The sequence below is a fragment of the Bos indicus x Bos taurus genome, chromosome 6, assembly GCF_003369695.1.
Source record: "Bos indicus x Bos taurus breed Angus x Brahman F1 hybrid chromosome 6, Bos_hybrid_MaternalHap_v2.0, whole genome shotgun sequence".
Taxonomy (NCBI): Eukaryota; Metazoa; Chordata; class Mammalia; order Artiodactyla; family Bovidae; genus Bos; species Bos indicus x Bos taurus.
In genome coordinates this window covers 63,446,651-63,464,171 of record NC_040081.1, presented here as the reverse complement: position 1 = coordinate 63,464,171, position 17,521 = coordinate 63,446,651, and the positions used below count along the sequence as shown (strand labels likewise).

At 33.3% G+C, this 17,521-nt stretch overlaps 1 protein-coding gene across 3 annotated transcripts in view; it reads left to right on the top strand.

Annotated features, from left to right (window-relative positions):
• GNPDA2 (glucosamine-6-phosphate deaminase 2) overlaps positions 1-17,436 on the top strand; it is a 31,151-nt gene extending 13,715 nt beyond the window's left edge. For all 3 annotated transcript variants that reach the window (XM_027544408.1, XM_027544410.1, XM_027544409.1), the window contains 3 exons: positions 2,204-2,388; positions 9,665-9,839; positions 15,733-17,436. In XM_027544408.1, the coding sequence (XP_027400209.1) occupies positions 2,204-2,388; positions 9,665-9,839; positions 15,733-15,794 (422 nt within the window). In that variant the 3' untranslated portion in view covers positions 15,795-17,436. The remainder of the gene's footprint in view (positions 1-2,203; positions 2,389-9,664; positions 9,840-15,732) is intronic.
• The last annotated feature ends 85 nt before the right edge of the window (positions 17,437-17,521 follow it).

The following is a 17,521-nucleotide window of genomic DNA, read 5'->3' as shown; positions in this document are numbered from 1 at the left end:
CATCATGAGCCTTTGTGGTTAACTTCAGCTTTGCTGTACACTTCTGTAGGACTCAAATCACCAGTGAGACCACTAGAATTGATCTTGGAGGACTTCCTTTTTTTTCTGGAACTCTTTGTTTTCCTATTTCTATCCTTTCCTCTATAGAAAAAAATAAATAAAAGTATCTGGGCAGATTTATACTGAAGAGGAAAGGCAGAACAGTTTTACAAATCTAGAGAGAGAGATATCTATGGTTTAAAATTCCCAAGCACATACATACTTAATAGTGGAAACAAAGCATGCATATTAACCACATATAGGCCTGGGCTTTATGTACTAGATTAAAAGTTAATCCTGTATTACTAAAGATTTCCCTAGATTAACGGCTTCACAGCTGGTGCTAGTGGTAAAGCACCTTCCTGCCAATGCAGGAGACATAAGAGGCCCAGGTTTGATCCCTGGGTCGGAAAGATCCCCTGCAGGAGGAAATGGCAAACCACTCCAGTATTCTTGCCTGGAGAATCCCATGGACAGAGAAGCCTGGCAGGCTATAGTCTGTGGGTTTGCAAACAGTCGGATACGACTGAAGCAACTTAGTATGCATTGTGCTTTGGTAGTTTGTATCTTGGGCTTCCCTGGTAGTTCAGTAGTAAAAAACCTGCCTTCCAATGCAGGAGATGTGGGTTCCATCCCTGGATTGGGAAGATCCCCTGGGGAAGGAATTGGCAACCATCTCCAATATTCTTGCCTGGGAAATCCCACAGAGAGAAGATCCTGGCTTGTTGCAGTCCATGGGGTTGCAAAGAGTTGGACATGACTTAGCGACTAAATAAGTTGATACCTGCTTCCTAAGGTTTTCATTTCTTTCTTCCTTCAAAACCAGGTTACTCTTTGTCATATTTTACCTTGTTGTAGCCTGGGGAAAAGTTTTTAGAATTATGTGTTAAGAATCAATAAGATATACCTGCTGCTGCTGCTGCTAAGTCACTTCAGTCGTGTCCGACTCTGCGACCCCATAGACAGCAGCTCACCAGGCTCTGCTGTCCTTGGGATTCTCCAGGCAAGAACACTGGAGTGGGTTGTGTGTCATTAAATATGCAGAATATAAATATGACAGATATTTTGACCCAGAGAACTTGTGGGTTTATTTTTTGATTGAAGTTGCCAGAAATCTGACTAGCAAGTGGGGTCCATGTATGTAAAACTTGATTTAGTAATAACTACACAGAAAGATTCTTAATTTTATAAAAAGATTTACCTCCAATTTCCTTCAAATAAGAAATGTCATATTCTTACCTATATTTTAGAGACAGTCTTGAGTATTAGAGCTGGTAGTAGATCTCCTCAAAGTAGTGTTTTCAAATTGTGGTTGTCACAGATTATTAGCTTATGAAATCAGTATGGTCAGTCACATTCAGCATTTCCCTTTTGTAAATGGAATGGATTCAAAAGTAGCTTGAATGACTCCTAGTAAGAGTAAGTATTATTTCATGCAGTTCTTATTTTAATTGTATTTATATGTGTACTAGATTGCAATGTCAAATGTATTTCTTGCTATAGGTTACAGTCAAAAAAAGTTTGAAGAAAACTATTGCCTTAGATAATAACTTGTCCAATGTAGACATTTTATAAACTGTACTATAGAGAGGTCCTGTAGTTAATTGCCCTATCTAGACTAAAAAGCAAGCAAGTTAAAGTGTGACTATAAAGACTACTAGGTTAGGAATCAGAAGATTTAGACTGAGTTTAGTCTTAGTTATTTACTAAATTATTACCTTGAACAAGTCATATATTATCCTTGAGCATCAGAGTTTCCTTTGAGTTTAAAAAATAGGTGGGGGAGATGAGGTAAATAGATATGCCTAATCTGACTGTATTACAAGATTGTTAAATATGTCTGATGTTGAGATGATGCATGTGAAAATGCTTTACACACTATAAAGTATTATTCTAATATAAAGTGATACTTAATTTTGCTATTAGAATCATGCTAGCTCAATGCTAAGCATATGGAAAACATTGAAATACTTGTTGAATCAAATATAGGAACAAATATCTTACTGCAGCATTAGAAATTCAGCTGTCAGATAAAACAAGGTAAGTGTGTTTATGACTATTTCTTTGGTCTTAAAATCACGTTTAACTTTGAGAAAACTTATTTATGTGAGAAACCTTATTTACTTATGTGTATATGTGTGTATGTATGTATTTCTTTTGAAAGGAATTGGTCCAGATGGTCATATTGCTTTCAATGAGCCAGGATCCAGTTTAGTATCAAGGACAAGATTAAAGACTCTAGCAATGGACACCATTTTGGCAAATGCTAAATATTTTGACGGAGATTTATCAAAAGTGCCAACTATGGCTCTAACAGTTGGTGTGGGGACAGTGATGGATGCTAGAGAAGTAAGAATTAAATGTTCTTTGATATTTTTCCTTTGATGTTTGTAGATTTTGGAGAAATTATGTTGTCAAATAAGTGATGTTTTGATTTAATCATATTTGCAATATAAATTGTTGTTTAGCTTTCAGTAATTGCTGTCAGGCTCATTGCCATATTTAGAATTCAAGTAAATTAAGTCTTTGGAGCTGGAAATTAAAAATTAGGCACTACCTCTTTTGAGGTACTGCTTCACTTGCCTCTTCCTGTTTCACAATTTGATGTCCTAACATCACACTTTATATAAAAGGACTTGTTACAGGAAAGATGCAGTTCTAATTAACATTAAACTGCTTTTGGAGCCTGAAAGTAATTTAGTGTCATGTGCTTCTTGACTGTAGAAGCATAGCTTAGTTGGTTTCCAGTGGATAAAGAACCCCTCTAAGACGTGATCTGTTCTAAATTTGGTATGTTTAAGAAGGTAAGAGTTCTGAACAGTAGACTCTTATATTTTTTAGTTTTTAATCTTTTATTTCCTGCCCTGAGAATAACAGACCAAATTATAGTCAGCTCATGATTATAAGTAGTTAAATTATATGGAAACCCCGAAACTCCATCCCTTTCTGGCAGCAGGATTGGATAGGTTCAAGGGAAAGAGTATAGACAACGTATGGTGAATAAGTAACTGATCTTGATATAAATATATCTAGGCTTGAATACGTAAACAGAACTGTCATTCAGAATGTAGGAGTTTTTCATGTGAAAATAATAATTGGTTTATGAAAAAGACCTTTTTCCTAGTAAATAAATTGAAAATAATTCAGAGCAATCTTAGTTCTAAAATATAAAACTCAAAGTTACAGGAAAAGATTCTTACATTTAGCAAGATTTAAGTTATAATGCAATTCTTACACTAATTCTTAGAAGAGAGAGTTATTTCAGACATTTGATTTTTTCTTTTGTTCAGGTTTTCCAACAAAATTACATGATGCCATTCACTTCATAGTATTTATTCCCAGCATGATTATAGAGAAAATTTTGACAAAACTAGGGCTTCATCATTTTCCTAAGGGCTTTAATGCTTTATCCTATATCATTCTTTTTTTTTTAATTGAAGTATAGTTGACCTACAATATTGTACTAGTTTCCAGTGTATAGCAAAGTGATTCAGTTCGGATATATATATATTTTTTCAGATCATTTCTACATAGAGTAAGTCCTTGTTACATAGTTTGTGTCTTTTAATTTCATATTTCTAATTTATCCCCCTTTCCCTTTGGTAGCCATAAATTTGTTTTCTGTGTCTGTGAATCTGTTTCTGTTTTATATAGATTCACTTGTATTATTTTTTAGGTGCCACATATGAGTGCTGTATTTGTCTTTCTCTGTATGACTTACTTCACTTAGTACGATATTCTCTAGGTTCATCCATGTTACTGCAAATGGCACCATTTCATTTTTTTTTTATAGCTGAGTAATATTTGTGTGTGTGTGTGTATACACTCAAGCCACATCTTCTTACACCGACCCTCTGCTGATGCACACTTGGGTTGTTCTTGTTGTCTTGGCTATTGTAAATAATGCCGCTGGATTTTTCATAACATTCTTTTGAAAGAAGTATCACACGATTATACTTAATGATTTGCTTATCTTCAATTTTAATGGGCTTAATGTGTATAGATTTTCATCTGCTTGTAGTTTTAACTCTGATGTCAATTATTCTTCAATGATGTTTCCAATAACTGCAAGTACGTGTAAAATTTGGATCCATGTGTGGGGCATGCCTCTGTTGAGTGGAAAGTAGGTTTGACTGGGAGATTAAGTCTTCAGTGCATCAATGAGTATCTTCACATTTGGGCAGCTCAGATAATGAGGACCTTCCATGCACATGTTGGAAGTGACACCTGTAAGTTATTACAGATTTCTTAAGACTTAGGAATTATCTACTAGATCGTGAACCACAGAGGTCACTGCCCTCAGTTTTCACTCCTTTCTTGCCTTGAGGCCTTACACTGATGTTAATTGTGAAATGTTATACTTTATCTAGTCCTTGCTTAGCTAAAATAGCACCACTTTTCAGCTTTCAGAGCTCCCTCTTCTGACCATAATCCTCATAATCAAAATTACTTTTACTCTGTTTTACTGTACTGTTCTCTTTATAACACTTTTTGCAGTTTATAATTGTTTTTTGTGTTTAGTTGTTGAATATCTTTTCCTCACTAATTTATAATCTCCAAGCGTTATTGGGTTATGTATGTCTAACATAGTACATTGCCTGTCACATATATTATTCAGTTACTGTTAGAAACAGTTTAAATGAGTTATTTTTGCCCATAATTCATTTTAGACAGGTTGGTTCTATCCACAGCTTGGCTATCTCCCTATCAGATCTGATTTTTACTAACTTTTGGCTGTTTGACGAAAGCCAAATTTACCCTCAAAGTATTAAAATTGATTTTTACTGAGATTTAAGATAATGCTTATATTTTTAAGGTAATTTCAAAAAGTTCAGTTCAGTTGCTCAGTCGTGTCCGACTCTTTGTGACCCCATGAATCACAGCATGCCAGGCCTCCCTGTCCATCACCAACTCCCGGAGTTCACCCAGACTCACGTCCATCGAGTCAGTGATGCCATCCAGCCATCTCATCCTCTGTCATCCCCTTCTCCTCCTGCCCCAATCCCTCCCAGCATCAGAGTCTTTTCCAATGAGTCAACTCTTCGCATGAGGTGCCCAACATACTGGAGTTTCAGCTTTAGCATCATTCCTTCCAAAGAAATCCCAGGGCTGATCTCCTTCAGAATAGACTGGTTGGATCTCCTTGCAGTCCAAGGGATTCTCAAGAGTCTTCTCCAACACCACAGTTCAAAAGCATCAATTCTTCGGCACTCAGCCTTCTTCACAGTCCACCTCTCACATCCATACATGACCACTGGAAAAACCATAGCCTTGACTAGACGGACCTTTGTTGGCAAAGTAATGTCTCTGCTTTTTAATATGCTATCTAGGTTGGTCATAACGTTCCTTCCAAGGAGTAAGCGTCTTTTAATTTCATGGCTGTAATCACCATCTGCAGTGATTTTGGAGCCCCAAAAAATAAAGTCTGACACTGTTTCCCTGTCTATTTCCCATGAAGTGATGGGGCCAAATGCCATGATCTTCATTTTCTGAATGTTGAGCTTTAAGCCAACTTTATCACTCTCCACTTTCACTTTCATCAAGAGGCTTTTGAGTTCCTCTTCACTTTCTGCCATAAAGGTGGTGTCATCTGCATATCTGAGGTTATTGATACTTCTCCCGGCAATCTTGATTCCAGCTTTTGCTTCTTCCAGCCCAGCGTTTCTCATGATGTACTCTGCATATAAGTTAAATAAGCAGGGTGACAATATACAGCCTTGATGTTTCAAAAAGAAAAGGCACAAAATTGTTTTTAACTGTTGTAGCATCTTTAAAATTGTTATATATAATAATTTGAATATTTATTTTTGTGATGACCATTAAAACTTAAAAATCCACTTTTGATTTTGTTGATTACTGAATATGAGACATCACCAATGATTTCTTAACTGTTAAAACCATCATCCTTTTACAAGTCTTATCCTACTGGGCCTCTTTTTCATCATCTATTCCTATTTCTTCTGTCATAAAACTACTATTCTTCTTCCTTTCTGACCCATTGTTTCCCAGTCAGTCCTCCATCTGCCTTGGGTTCTCATCCTAGCACTGTATGTTCATTATGCATACTTTGGGGCAGTCTTCTCAGTGACCTCTTTGTGTGCATGTTTTTGTTTGTTTGTTTAATTAACACATCAGTAGCAGTCTCACTTTGTAATACTCTTCTCAGAAGGTTTAGTACTATTCCAGAAAGATCAACTGTGCTCAATACAGTGATAACTACCAATCTTTAGCCAGTTCTTTTTCTGAAGCTGCAGAATTCATATTTTCAAGTGACTCCTTTAATTGTTCAAAATTCATCTTTCTACCAAAATTGTCTTTGCCTCCCTTGGTGAATAGAAACACTCTCCATGAAAATTATCTGAGCTTGAAACTTTTGTCATTTAGGCTTCTTCACATCTTATCAGTCACTACATTCCACCATTTAACTTAGAGATAAATTAAGGGACCAGCTCTCATCAGAACTGCCTTATTTCTGGTCTATATCAGTTTTTATTTTTGAGGATTATTGCAAACCCATTCTAAACTTCATGCCTATCTCCTTTACCTATCCCATTCTCTATATTACAGCCCAATTTTTTAAAAAAAAACAAACATAATTTAGTTATTACTTGTATATGTAATGAGTCTCTGATTCCCTGCTGCTTCATCACAAGATGATATCCAGCCCCTTTGTTGGGCATGAAAAGACTCATATTCAAATTTCAGTCAGTTTTTAGCCACTTCCATTCATTACCCTATGGTTCAGCCTTACCAAATTTCTAGCTTTTTATTGACCACCCATAATTGTCTGAAATGCCCCCTTTTCTGCTTATCCTTAAAGGCTTGGTTTCAGACAGGAGCTACTCTTAAATCTTGTTCACATTTATTCCTTAAATCTTGTTCTCTTATTCCTTGAAAATAGTGGAACAGATAGAGTAGAAATGATCACATTAGTAACATCAGATCACATTATGAGAACAATGTTTTTCAATTCCTGATTCTCCAGATATGTCTTCATAATTCTCAATTAAAGGTTATATATGTCTTATTGTAGTTGTTAAGGATGTGGTTGCTGGAATCAGACCTCTTGTTTATATAGTAGCCTTACCAAGACCTTCAGCAAGGTACTGAATATCTGTGCCTCAGTTTATCTATAAAATAGGAAAATAAGAATAGTATTTATTCTTATGCTGCTGTTTTGAGGAGTTAGATGATTCATAGAAAGTGCTATGTTCAGTGTTTAACTTTAAAACCACCAAATCGTCTTAAAACTCCTGAAATGAAATAATGTCCATTTCAATAAATATCTATCATGCAATTATCACTACATATTCCCATTTAATGGTGTTAAAGTTGCTTTAAACAGACTTTTCAAATGCTAGTATAAGGATTTATGCCAGATTGCATAATAATCACTTAAGGGACCCTGATTCTTGGGTTCTAATTCCAAAGATTCTGAATAGAAGACAGGGCAAAGAACTTGAATATTTTGTTGTTGTTGTTTTAACTCCTGTGTCTTTAATTTCCAATAAGGAAAACTAATTAATAAAGCCACTAATCAGTGTTGTGCTTACATTATATCAAGCATTTTTAATGTTTAAAAGAATGCTTTTAATCATAGGTGCTTTTAATTATAGGTGGTTTTAATTTAAAAATGCCTTTAATTATAGGCATACTAATTCTTCACTGAACTGAGATTTCTATACTTAAGAAGTATCAATAAAGTAGATATTTGTAATCTTTTACCACTTTGGGGTTGCTTTTTTTCCCAGAATTCATCAGAACTTTGAATTTTTTTTTTTTTTTAATGGGCTGTTTTTAATGCAGGGGCTTTTCTTCCCTAGAAACCCAATTCTCAGCAAAAAAAGAAAAAAACACAAAAAAGTAAAAAACCCCTACAAAAACTTAAAAAAAAAAAAAGGCAGCAAAGGGTAGTTTTCATCTGGTGTCTTTTATTTAAGTTTTTTAAGTTAAGAAAAAGCTGGTGACATATTTATACGTTTTTGTGCAAAAATAAATGAATGGCAATAGATTTTTAAAAAATCTTATTATGTACTTCTGTGTGAAAAAGTCTGTATAATATTCCCCTTAAATATGCATTATTTTACTTGTGAGTTTTTTACTGAATTAATCTGAAATGTACAAGCCCTGGATTTGCTACAGAGTGAGAACTTACTTTATTTTTTTTATTTTTAATTTTGGAAATTCTGCAGAAATCAGAACTCTTACCTTGGTTTGAACTAAAGAGGGGACATGGGGAGGGGAGAGGGGTGGGTTTGTCCAGCATGCTTGTATGTATATTTCAGAACCTTTTTTAAATGTAAAGGCTGTACATTTCTGGGAAGTTCTGAATTTCTTTTGTTTCCTTTTTCCTTCAAGCATTTTGCAGTGAGCTTCTTTTATATATAGCAAACAATTTGAAAGAATACAAAAATATGTGAAGTTCATTTAAAAAAACTACAGTATAGCGCTGGTACAGTACACTAAAAGACTTTGATAAAAGAAACAATACTAAAAAGCCTCCATTTTAAATGTCATTCATATATACCTTGTGAATGAGAGCTATATACTTTTACACACTTTTTTAGAGGAATAAATTATTGAATTACTGAAAAAAAAAAAAAAACAGTAGAAATTCATATGCATTTTAAATGCATTTTTGGGCTTTGATATTTTTCAAGATATAGCTCCAAAATGAAAAGTAGTGAATCTTGATAAAAGAAATACAATAATATCTGGTTTATTAATCTTTAATTTCCTCCATGTTTTAGAAGTTCTGGCAATAAAATATGAAATATAGAATTTTTACGTTGTTATAGATATTTTAGAATTATAACCACCTTAACATTCATTTTTTAGTTAACAATTGTAAAGAGAAAAAATGTTTAAAGGTTTATTTCATAAACTTTTAACTTGTAAAATAGGATTGAGTTACTGCTAAAAATGTTAAATGATTCTTTCAGACATCTGTACACTTAATCACTTTTGCACATGTTCTTTGAACTATCTCATAGGCTATTAGGGATTTGGGACCAAGAGCTTGGGTTTTCTGTACCTAAGGATGGGTCTCAATTATGTAACACATATGAGTCTTAAGAGAAAAAAAGGATAGTTCCTATATTTAAGTAGATTCTGAATCCTTCTTTAAATCTAGTTTTGTTCCAAAATAGCTTTATATAGAACCTATTCAGTGAACAGTCTTCAGACTCTAGATTACTTTTAAAATATCTATTGTTTTAGAGTCCTTTGCTTTTCCAAAGTAATATCTATTACTTATCTGGACTAGAGCAATTTGGTAAATCGTTCCTGGTTATGTAATTTATGTAACTCTGCTTTTACAAAACAGCCTGTTTCTTTTTCTTTATTCTCCCAGGTTTCTTCTGCACATCATTATTATATGTGTTAAATATCATAGGCATTATGGTATATTTAGTAATACTCCATTACAAGATACCATTTTACTTTGTTTACTTTGTGCTTGCCTATTACCTTAAAGAGTAGAAATAATCTTGGACTATGAAGAAATATGGAGCTATTTATTTTTATTTCAATCCTCAGAAAAATATTGGTGCTAAATTCTCTGTTTTAAAAAATAGAGCTTCTTAGTCATTTGAACGTGTTTTAAGAATTGTTCATGGTTTTTCAGGTAATGATCCTCATTACAGGCGCACACAAGGCATTTGCTCTCTACAAAGCAATAGAAGAAGGAGTCAATCACATGTGGACTGTTTCAGCTTTCCAGCAGCATCCCCGAACTATTTTTGTATGTGATGAAGATGCTACTTTAGAATTAAGAGTTAAAACTGTGAAATACTTTAAAGGTGAGCATTGAAGTTTCAAAAGTAGATTGGGCGAATGTTCCACTGTAGATAACAATTAAAACTTAATGTGACTGAATATGATGTAATTAGTCATATATATAGGTCAATAATTCACAAAGTATGTAGTAAGTATACTGGTGATATTATATGAATGAAAATATATTTTTAATCTTTTTACTCTAATAACTAGGTGTTTAATATATATTAGAAAAAATATATACTGAACCAACCAAACTTGTATTTCATGGATATCATTGCTTTGACAAGGTTAAAGAGGTTACTGTATTTTATTAGCTTTAAGATACTGCTTTTTTCACATTTATCTAATTTGAAATTGGGATGTTTAAAGTTGACTTCATATAGTTTATCTGGGAGCAAGTTTTCCTTAGTTGTACATAAAATAATAGCATGTCTTATACTTTTTCAGCATCTCATATTCATGAAATATAGTAATAACTTGAAAATTCAATTTAAAGGAAATCAGTAACTCATGGTTCATGCGAGTGTGTGAATGTCAAAAAATCTTGACTGTAATACAAATGAAGTTTGGCAAACAGGGAAAATAGTCTCATTTCTAACATGAAATTTTGATCATAGATATAGAGCTTTGTATTTGCACTTAACCTGTTGTGAGAATTTTCTTGTTTTACTAAATGTTCTTCAGAAGTATTTTTAATGGCTATATAGTAGTTTACTTAAATGTTTCCTTTACTGTTAAACCTTAGATTACTTTTAGTCATTTATATTTTTATCAGTTAAATTACCAGCTTTTTACCAAGTCACAAATATACCAAACTAAACTGAAAATTGTAATTAGTAATTTGACAGATAAAAACAGAGAATAGCTCAGTTATGGGTTATGAATAAGATAGAGCTCTTGATGGCATTTTACCCATGTATTTCCATGTAGTCCAGGTTTCATCACAATTATTAGATTCCTTGACAAAGTTAACAGAAGCAGTCTTCAATATCCACCTACTTTAATGCCAGTTTAGAGGAGATTCATTTAACATTGCCATTTACTAGCACGAGTAATTCCCAGATAAACCCCCCTTGTCTGATCGGTCTGGTTTTTATCAGAAAATAACAACAGCCAATACTTATATTACCAGGTGCTATTTTAAACATAATATACTTACTGATTTACTTAATTCTCAAAATTCTATGACATGGCTACTCTTATAATCCCACTTATAGGTGAATTAACAGGCTTAGTAGGGATGTTAAGTCACTTACAAATTATGAAGCTGAACATATTTCTGAAGAGATTCAGGACATCAGCCTCTGTCAGGATACTTCCTTCAATATGGAGAAAAATAGATTTGAGATCTTGTTCTGGGCTATATATAGACCTCATTTTACAGTAAGGAATTTTGATACAAGGTAGAATGGTTGACTTCATAAATTTATACGTTATAAATGTAATTTTATATATTTGTCATGTCCTCATTATTAGATTATTGCTAGATATACTGGAGGAAATGAATCGCATAGTTATCTTTAATTCTTCAAATACCATTCATACCACTATTCTTTCTTCTACCATCCCTTTAAAAGTATCAATAGGAATCTTAAAGGGTTCTAATTATTAGCTCCTAAAGAAATCTTAACTACATCTAAAACAATAAAATTCATTAGCAAATGGAAGTTTATTTCAGTATATCTTTTGAAAGATATAAATAGATCACAGGAAAGCATTTTAATAATTTTATTCCAGTTTTTTTTTTTTTAATAAAACCTATGTGTTATGTCCTTGAAGTAATATATTTTCAAGACACTATCATCATGGTGAACATTTTGTTTTGTTTTATCCTTTTTAAGCCCTACTCCAATAGCTTGATAGACCTTGAATGAGTTCAGATTGAACCAAACCATAAAATCTATATTTAGCTTTTCTTCTTCAGGCAACATGTCAGAAGTCTATACATTTTCATCATTCTCTCATTAGAATTTACTTATTTCTATTTATGATTTAAGTGGCAATTATTTTTTATCACATTCTTGTATAGGAAGTTGCTTTATCTAATGTACAAGTCATCTTATGTACAAGTTGCTTTATCTTAGTGTTTAGTTTAAAAAAAAAAAAAAACTATGAATGACTTGGCTTTGTAATGTTTATCCTGATGTTTTAAATTGTGCGTTTTTAAGCTCTGATGTATTCTTACCATGGTCAAAGCTTTAAGCAGATGGTAGGTGAATTATATCAAGTAGGACGATCCTCTTAGAGCTGATACTCTAGAAGACATGTATCTTCTAAACTACATGGTTGAGATTACCATTGTCTCTGTTGTCTCCTCTCAGGTCTCTCTAGTCTCCACTTTGCTGCTTTTTACATACTGTTTGTAAACTTTTCAGTTAAATCTTGTTTTAAATAAGATTGGTTCTATTTAGTCATAATTATCTGGTAAATTTTTTTCATGAGCAGATAACTTTTGCAGTATAAAAAATTACCCTTTAATGTTCATTTTTAGGAAATGTAAATTTTATTTTCCAGTTAATGTCATCAGCCAGGAAACATGAGTTACAGTGCCTTCAAATATATTGTCTCCTGTGGTATTACTCAAAAGAAGTATAAGTTTCCCTGCCTGAAGGTAGTTGGCATTCTTCATAAAAACTGGCTCATTAAGTGATTTGAGAAAATATCTATAAAATGTAGCTCCATAAAGGTAGGGACTTTAGTTTTGGTTCACTGCATTAGTTCAGCATCTCAAAGGATACCTAGTACATTGGAGACACTTGGTAAATTCTAGGAAGTTGGGCAGGTAGATGGATAAACATGTGACACTGATACCACTTGAGTTTAAGACCTAAATTATGTAAATCACTGTGAAATCCAAGGTACATTAAGGAGGAGATTTTTATATTTATATAGTACTTGAAGAAAACTTTAATTGAGCTGATGGGACTGAGAGCTGTTGAAGATGCCTAGCATTTAGTTTTCAAGAAAATGGCATAATCAACAGCACAGGTGCAAGGATGAACTAACACAGTAGCAGAGAAAGTTCCTCTTAATAGAATAGAAAACAAAGTATATTGTTTTGAAAGTACAAGCTAAAATGGGGCTCACTTAAACTTTAAAAATTTAGTGAAAAGGCAAATGAGGGCTCACATGTCAGTGGCCTTTTAAAAGAATATTGGAGGAGAGGAGTTACTAGCCCTGAGAAAAATATTCTTATGTATTAACATTTTTTGAGCAAATAACACATGCCAATAAATAAGTAATTTAAAATCTAGCTTCAGAGATAGTTTGCATGAAACAGTTGAATGAATGAAGTATTTGTTGGTTTGTCCACATTCTCATGGATTTTGTTATAGGCTTTTTTATCTTCAAAGCACTGGTAAGCGTGGAAGGGAAGGCTAAATAACTTATGGAACTGTCACTATAGAAACTATATTCAAGTATTTAGAGATTACATTATCTAAGACATAGAAACCAAACATCATTATAAGCCTTTTATGCGCTATGCTAAGTACCTTGCTTTCTATTTTGAACTTTTGAGCAGAGGTTACTTCATTTTATATATAAGGCCAGATAGCTAAATAGCTGTCATATTCCTGAGGTGGAGGCAGAACCTATCAAGTGCCTTTATGCTTAGTTTAGTTCTTTTTATACATAATTCTTTCATTTCTTGGGTTAATTGTGCTCCTTGCTTTGCTGTCTTCCAGCTGTTCCCATTACTCACTTTAACCTTCTGACCCTTCTCTCTCTCCAGCTGCGTGGAACACTTTAACTTCAGTCCCTCCAGTCTCACCTCCAAGATTCTAAATTTATCGTTAATGATTAAGCATCCTTCAATGTCTAGCCATTCTGCCACTGCTCTTGATTCTTTTCAGTCTTAAGGACCTTGAGTTATAGAATCTTGGTCTCCACTCTCTCCCTTTCTCCTTTTTAACAATATATATTCTAAATTCATTTTGTTTATATAAAAAAAAAAGCTTCCCAGAAGCCATCTCACTGAACCTTCACAGATTTTTTAAAGTAAATGTTTACTGAGCTTCCATTGTGTATCATGATCTTTATAGACCCAGAATTTAGAGTAGTAAATTTAAGGTCCTGAACCTGTTTATTTTCTGAGAGTGCATATTGTTCTAAAGAAAGTGAAATAGTAGTTCATTATAAGGTGACATTTAGGCTGAAACCCAGTAAGTCTACAGGAGAAAAATCATGCTTTGCTCAGGGAGAAGAGCATTCCCAGTTAAATGAGACAGCAAACATAAAGACCAGGCACTGTGACCAAGCTTAGCCTTTCTGAGGTAATAGCAACAAAGCCAGGGTTGAGAGTGACATAAAAGGGGGAAAGTGGAAGGACATGAGATCAGAAGGATAAACAAATAGATTAAAATCTAAATTATTTTCTAAGTGACCATAGCAATAAGAGAATTTTAAGTAGGGGAATGGTATAATCTAGTTTTTTTTTTTCCTTTAATTAGACAAGGGAAAATTATGCAAATAGGTGTTGAGCTGGTAGTAAGATTAGAGAGGAAAGTGGCTTCAACCAGCTATGGAGATGAAGAAATATAGCTACTTTGCAATGTATTTTGAAAGGAATGTCAACCAGTCTTGCTCCTGAGTTTAAAAGAAAAAACATCACCAGTGAATTTCAGTTGTCTGGTGTTAGCAGCTCAGCAAAGGATAGATGATACCATATACTAATATTTTTAAAGAAATGGTATAGAAGGGGAAAATGGATCTGGACTTTGTCAACAAGTTTGAGGTGCTCATGAGACACTGAAGTAAGCTGTTGAGTAATTAACATTCTTTCAACTGCACTAGTGAATATTTCTCTCAGGACTGTTCCACTCCTGGTTTTTCTCCTACTACATGTAGTAGGACTTTAGTGTTCTTTACATGTCCCTTTACTTAGCTCTTAAAAATGGGTCTTCACAGTTTGAATTTTAGAGTGATTCTGCAGTCTTTTGATAATGAATACTTCCTTACTAGCAAGTACCCTGTGTCCTCAATCTAGTAATTCCATTTCTTAAGAAAACCACATTAGTCCCTTTTCCCAGTCTCCGTGTTCTTAACAGCGTGGTAAATTTAACTGATTTCTCTGACCTCCAAATAAAATCTTTAGTTGATTAATTGGGACCATTTATTTCCCCAAAGACATGAGTAACTGGAAGATTTCCCCAAGAAGCTTTAATAATTAAGGAGAGTTTACAAGCATGCCAATTATAAGATGAAATTTAAATTTACTTGGAAATTAATATTTAATGTAGGTTATTGTTTTAGTAAATTTGTCTGAGTGACTTGTCATCAACCCCTATTGTAAACACCCATGTAAAAAAGTGAAAAATAATTTGCCAGATGAGTGAATAGGGTAATACATTGGAGAACTAAAGTAACAACAGTTCTGAGCTCCTCAGTAGAGTGTGACTAGAGTTTGACTCTAAGCTTCTCAGAGAGTCAAACTCAATAGACTTTAGATGTAATTAGTATTCAAATCTTTTATTTTGTCGTACTGAAATTCTAAAGCCAAAACTGCTCTTACTTTTGGTTACTTACAAAGAACCTATACCCCATTCTAGATCTACGACTTCATAACCATAAATTGATACTTGCTAGGTAGTTTAAACATTCCAAAACATTTCTATTTGCATCTTTCCAATAAATACAACCATTTTGTACTGGGGGCTTCCCTGATGTCTCAGACGGTAAAGAATCTGCCTACAATATGGGAGACCCAGGTTTGATGCCTGGTCAAGAAGATCCTCTGGAGAAGGGAAAACTAAACAGTCTGAAACATTTTTGTTTGCATATTTCCAATACAACTATTTTGTATTAGGTGGTAGCTAATATACATTGTATTTTATTAAATCTTTCTTTTTCTAAAGTAAATGAGATACAGTTCAAATTAGAAATAAAGCTAGAAATGTGCTTTTTTTCTTTAAGGTTTAATGCATGTGCACAATAAACTTGTGGATCCACTCTACAGTATGAAAGAAGGAAATTGAAGGAGATTGGATCAAAATTCTGCTTGAATGAACAGAACACTTTTATACATATATGAATTTTCAGCTATGCAATATGATTAAAACTTGGGGGATTTTTGAATATTGTCATTTTTGAAGTCTAATATCTATGTTAAACATTCCATATTTACAATGTGTCCATTTTATACTAGGGTTTAGGAGAAATAATTGGCTCTCACGGTTAATCAGCTACTTGTTACAGAAGCCACACTGTCAGTGTAACACCACAAAAATGTCTGCCTATTTACAAATTGTAAATCATTTTAAAGGTGACTTCTGTACATCAAGTATCATTCATATGACTCCAGTGGCATTATTAGACTTTAACTTTTTAATAACAGGACACTCCAAGCCTTTCAGGTATCATACAACTATCATTGCAAGCCTTTACTTCCAAATGCTATCTTTATTTTCTCTGCATTACACACAAGCTTTCTGCACGTGATTGCCTTGGTCATCTTTCTACAGTAGCATCTGGACATCAAAAGTCCTGTTAGATATTGTTGGTACAGAAAATTTGAAGAGATGGCAGTGCCTAAAACTACAGTTTATGTCCTTTTGGAACGTATGTATTAAGTGCATGTTTTTTGTGCACCGTCTTCTTTAGCACTTTTTTTTCTCTTTTTATAAATGTGACCTTAGTTTTATTTAATGACTTGGGTTCGTGCACTTAATATACGTATTTTGGCAATTATGAGCTTTATACCTAGAAACACACTGAAGGAAATTTTTTTTAAGAAAAATTATTAAACCTCTTAAACGATTAGCTTTATTCCTTACCTATATATACTGTATAAAAGGATATGATGAAATATAAAAGGAATTACTGTAAACTATTTGATTGCATAACAATTTGCATCATTAAATTACAAATAAAAGTATATTGTTTTCTATAACTCAAATAAAGCTTGTAATAAACAAATATTAAGTTATCTAAATTTTATTTCCAGAAGTAAAATTGAACACATGCATCTGAAATATTCTAACAATTAATAGTAGCTGTGAGATTGCATTTATTAATACTTTTTATTTGTTGTCATAATTCAATTAGATTTAAGAGACAATGCCTCTGCCTATACAGCTTCTTAATTCTGCTTCTTAGACAGTAAAAAATACTTCCTTTTCACTCTTCATATTTTGCTTTTTATAAGCCCACCTAGTAGAAGCATCACTTATATATACCTGCTTAATCGCCTATGTGATTGAAATATAGTCTTAAAAATATTTAAATAGAAAATTAAAAAATAAAAAATAGGACTGTTAGGATAAAATATGCTGCTTTAATTCTAGATAATGAAGTTTTAATAGACTTGAGTATTATAAATGGTTTTGAATAATTGGTGAAATCAGTAGTATCTCCCAGTCCCATACCTGGTAATTAAGTCTACTGAAGATATTTCCACAAGAGGCAATAAAGCATGGTAGCTAAGCATTGTGGTCTGAAGAAAGAAACCACTGTTTTGATGTTGTTGGGGAATACGTAAGTCTGAGCTTCTTCCCCTATGAAACAGGGTAATATTGCCTGTACCTCCATTGTTGTGTAGATTGAATGAGGGAAAGTCTATAGAGCTCAGCACAGTGGCTGTCAACATACTAAACTCAATAAATGGTGTCTATTATAATACTAACGGTTTATGATATTTTGATGTACAGAAAAATCTTAGTAATTAAGGTCTTCTGGGGCAGTGTCCCCAACTTCTGAGATCTAA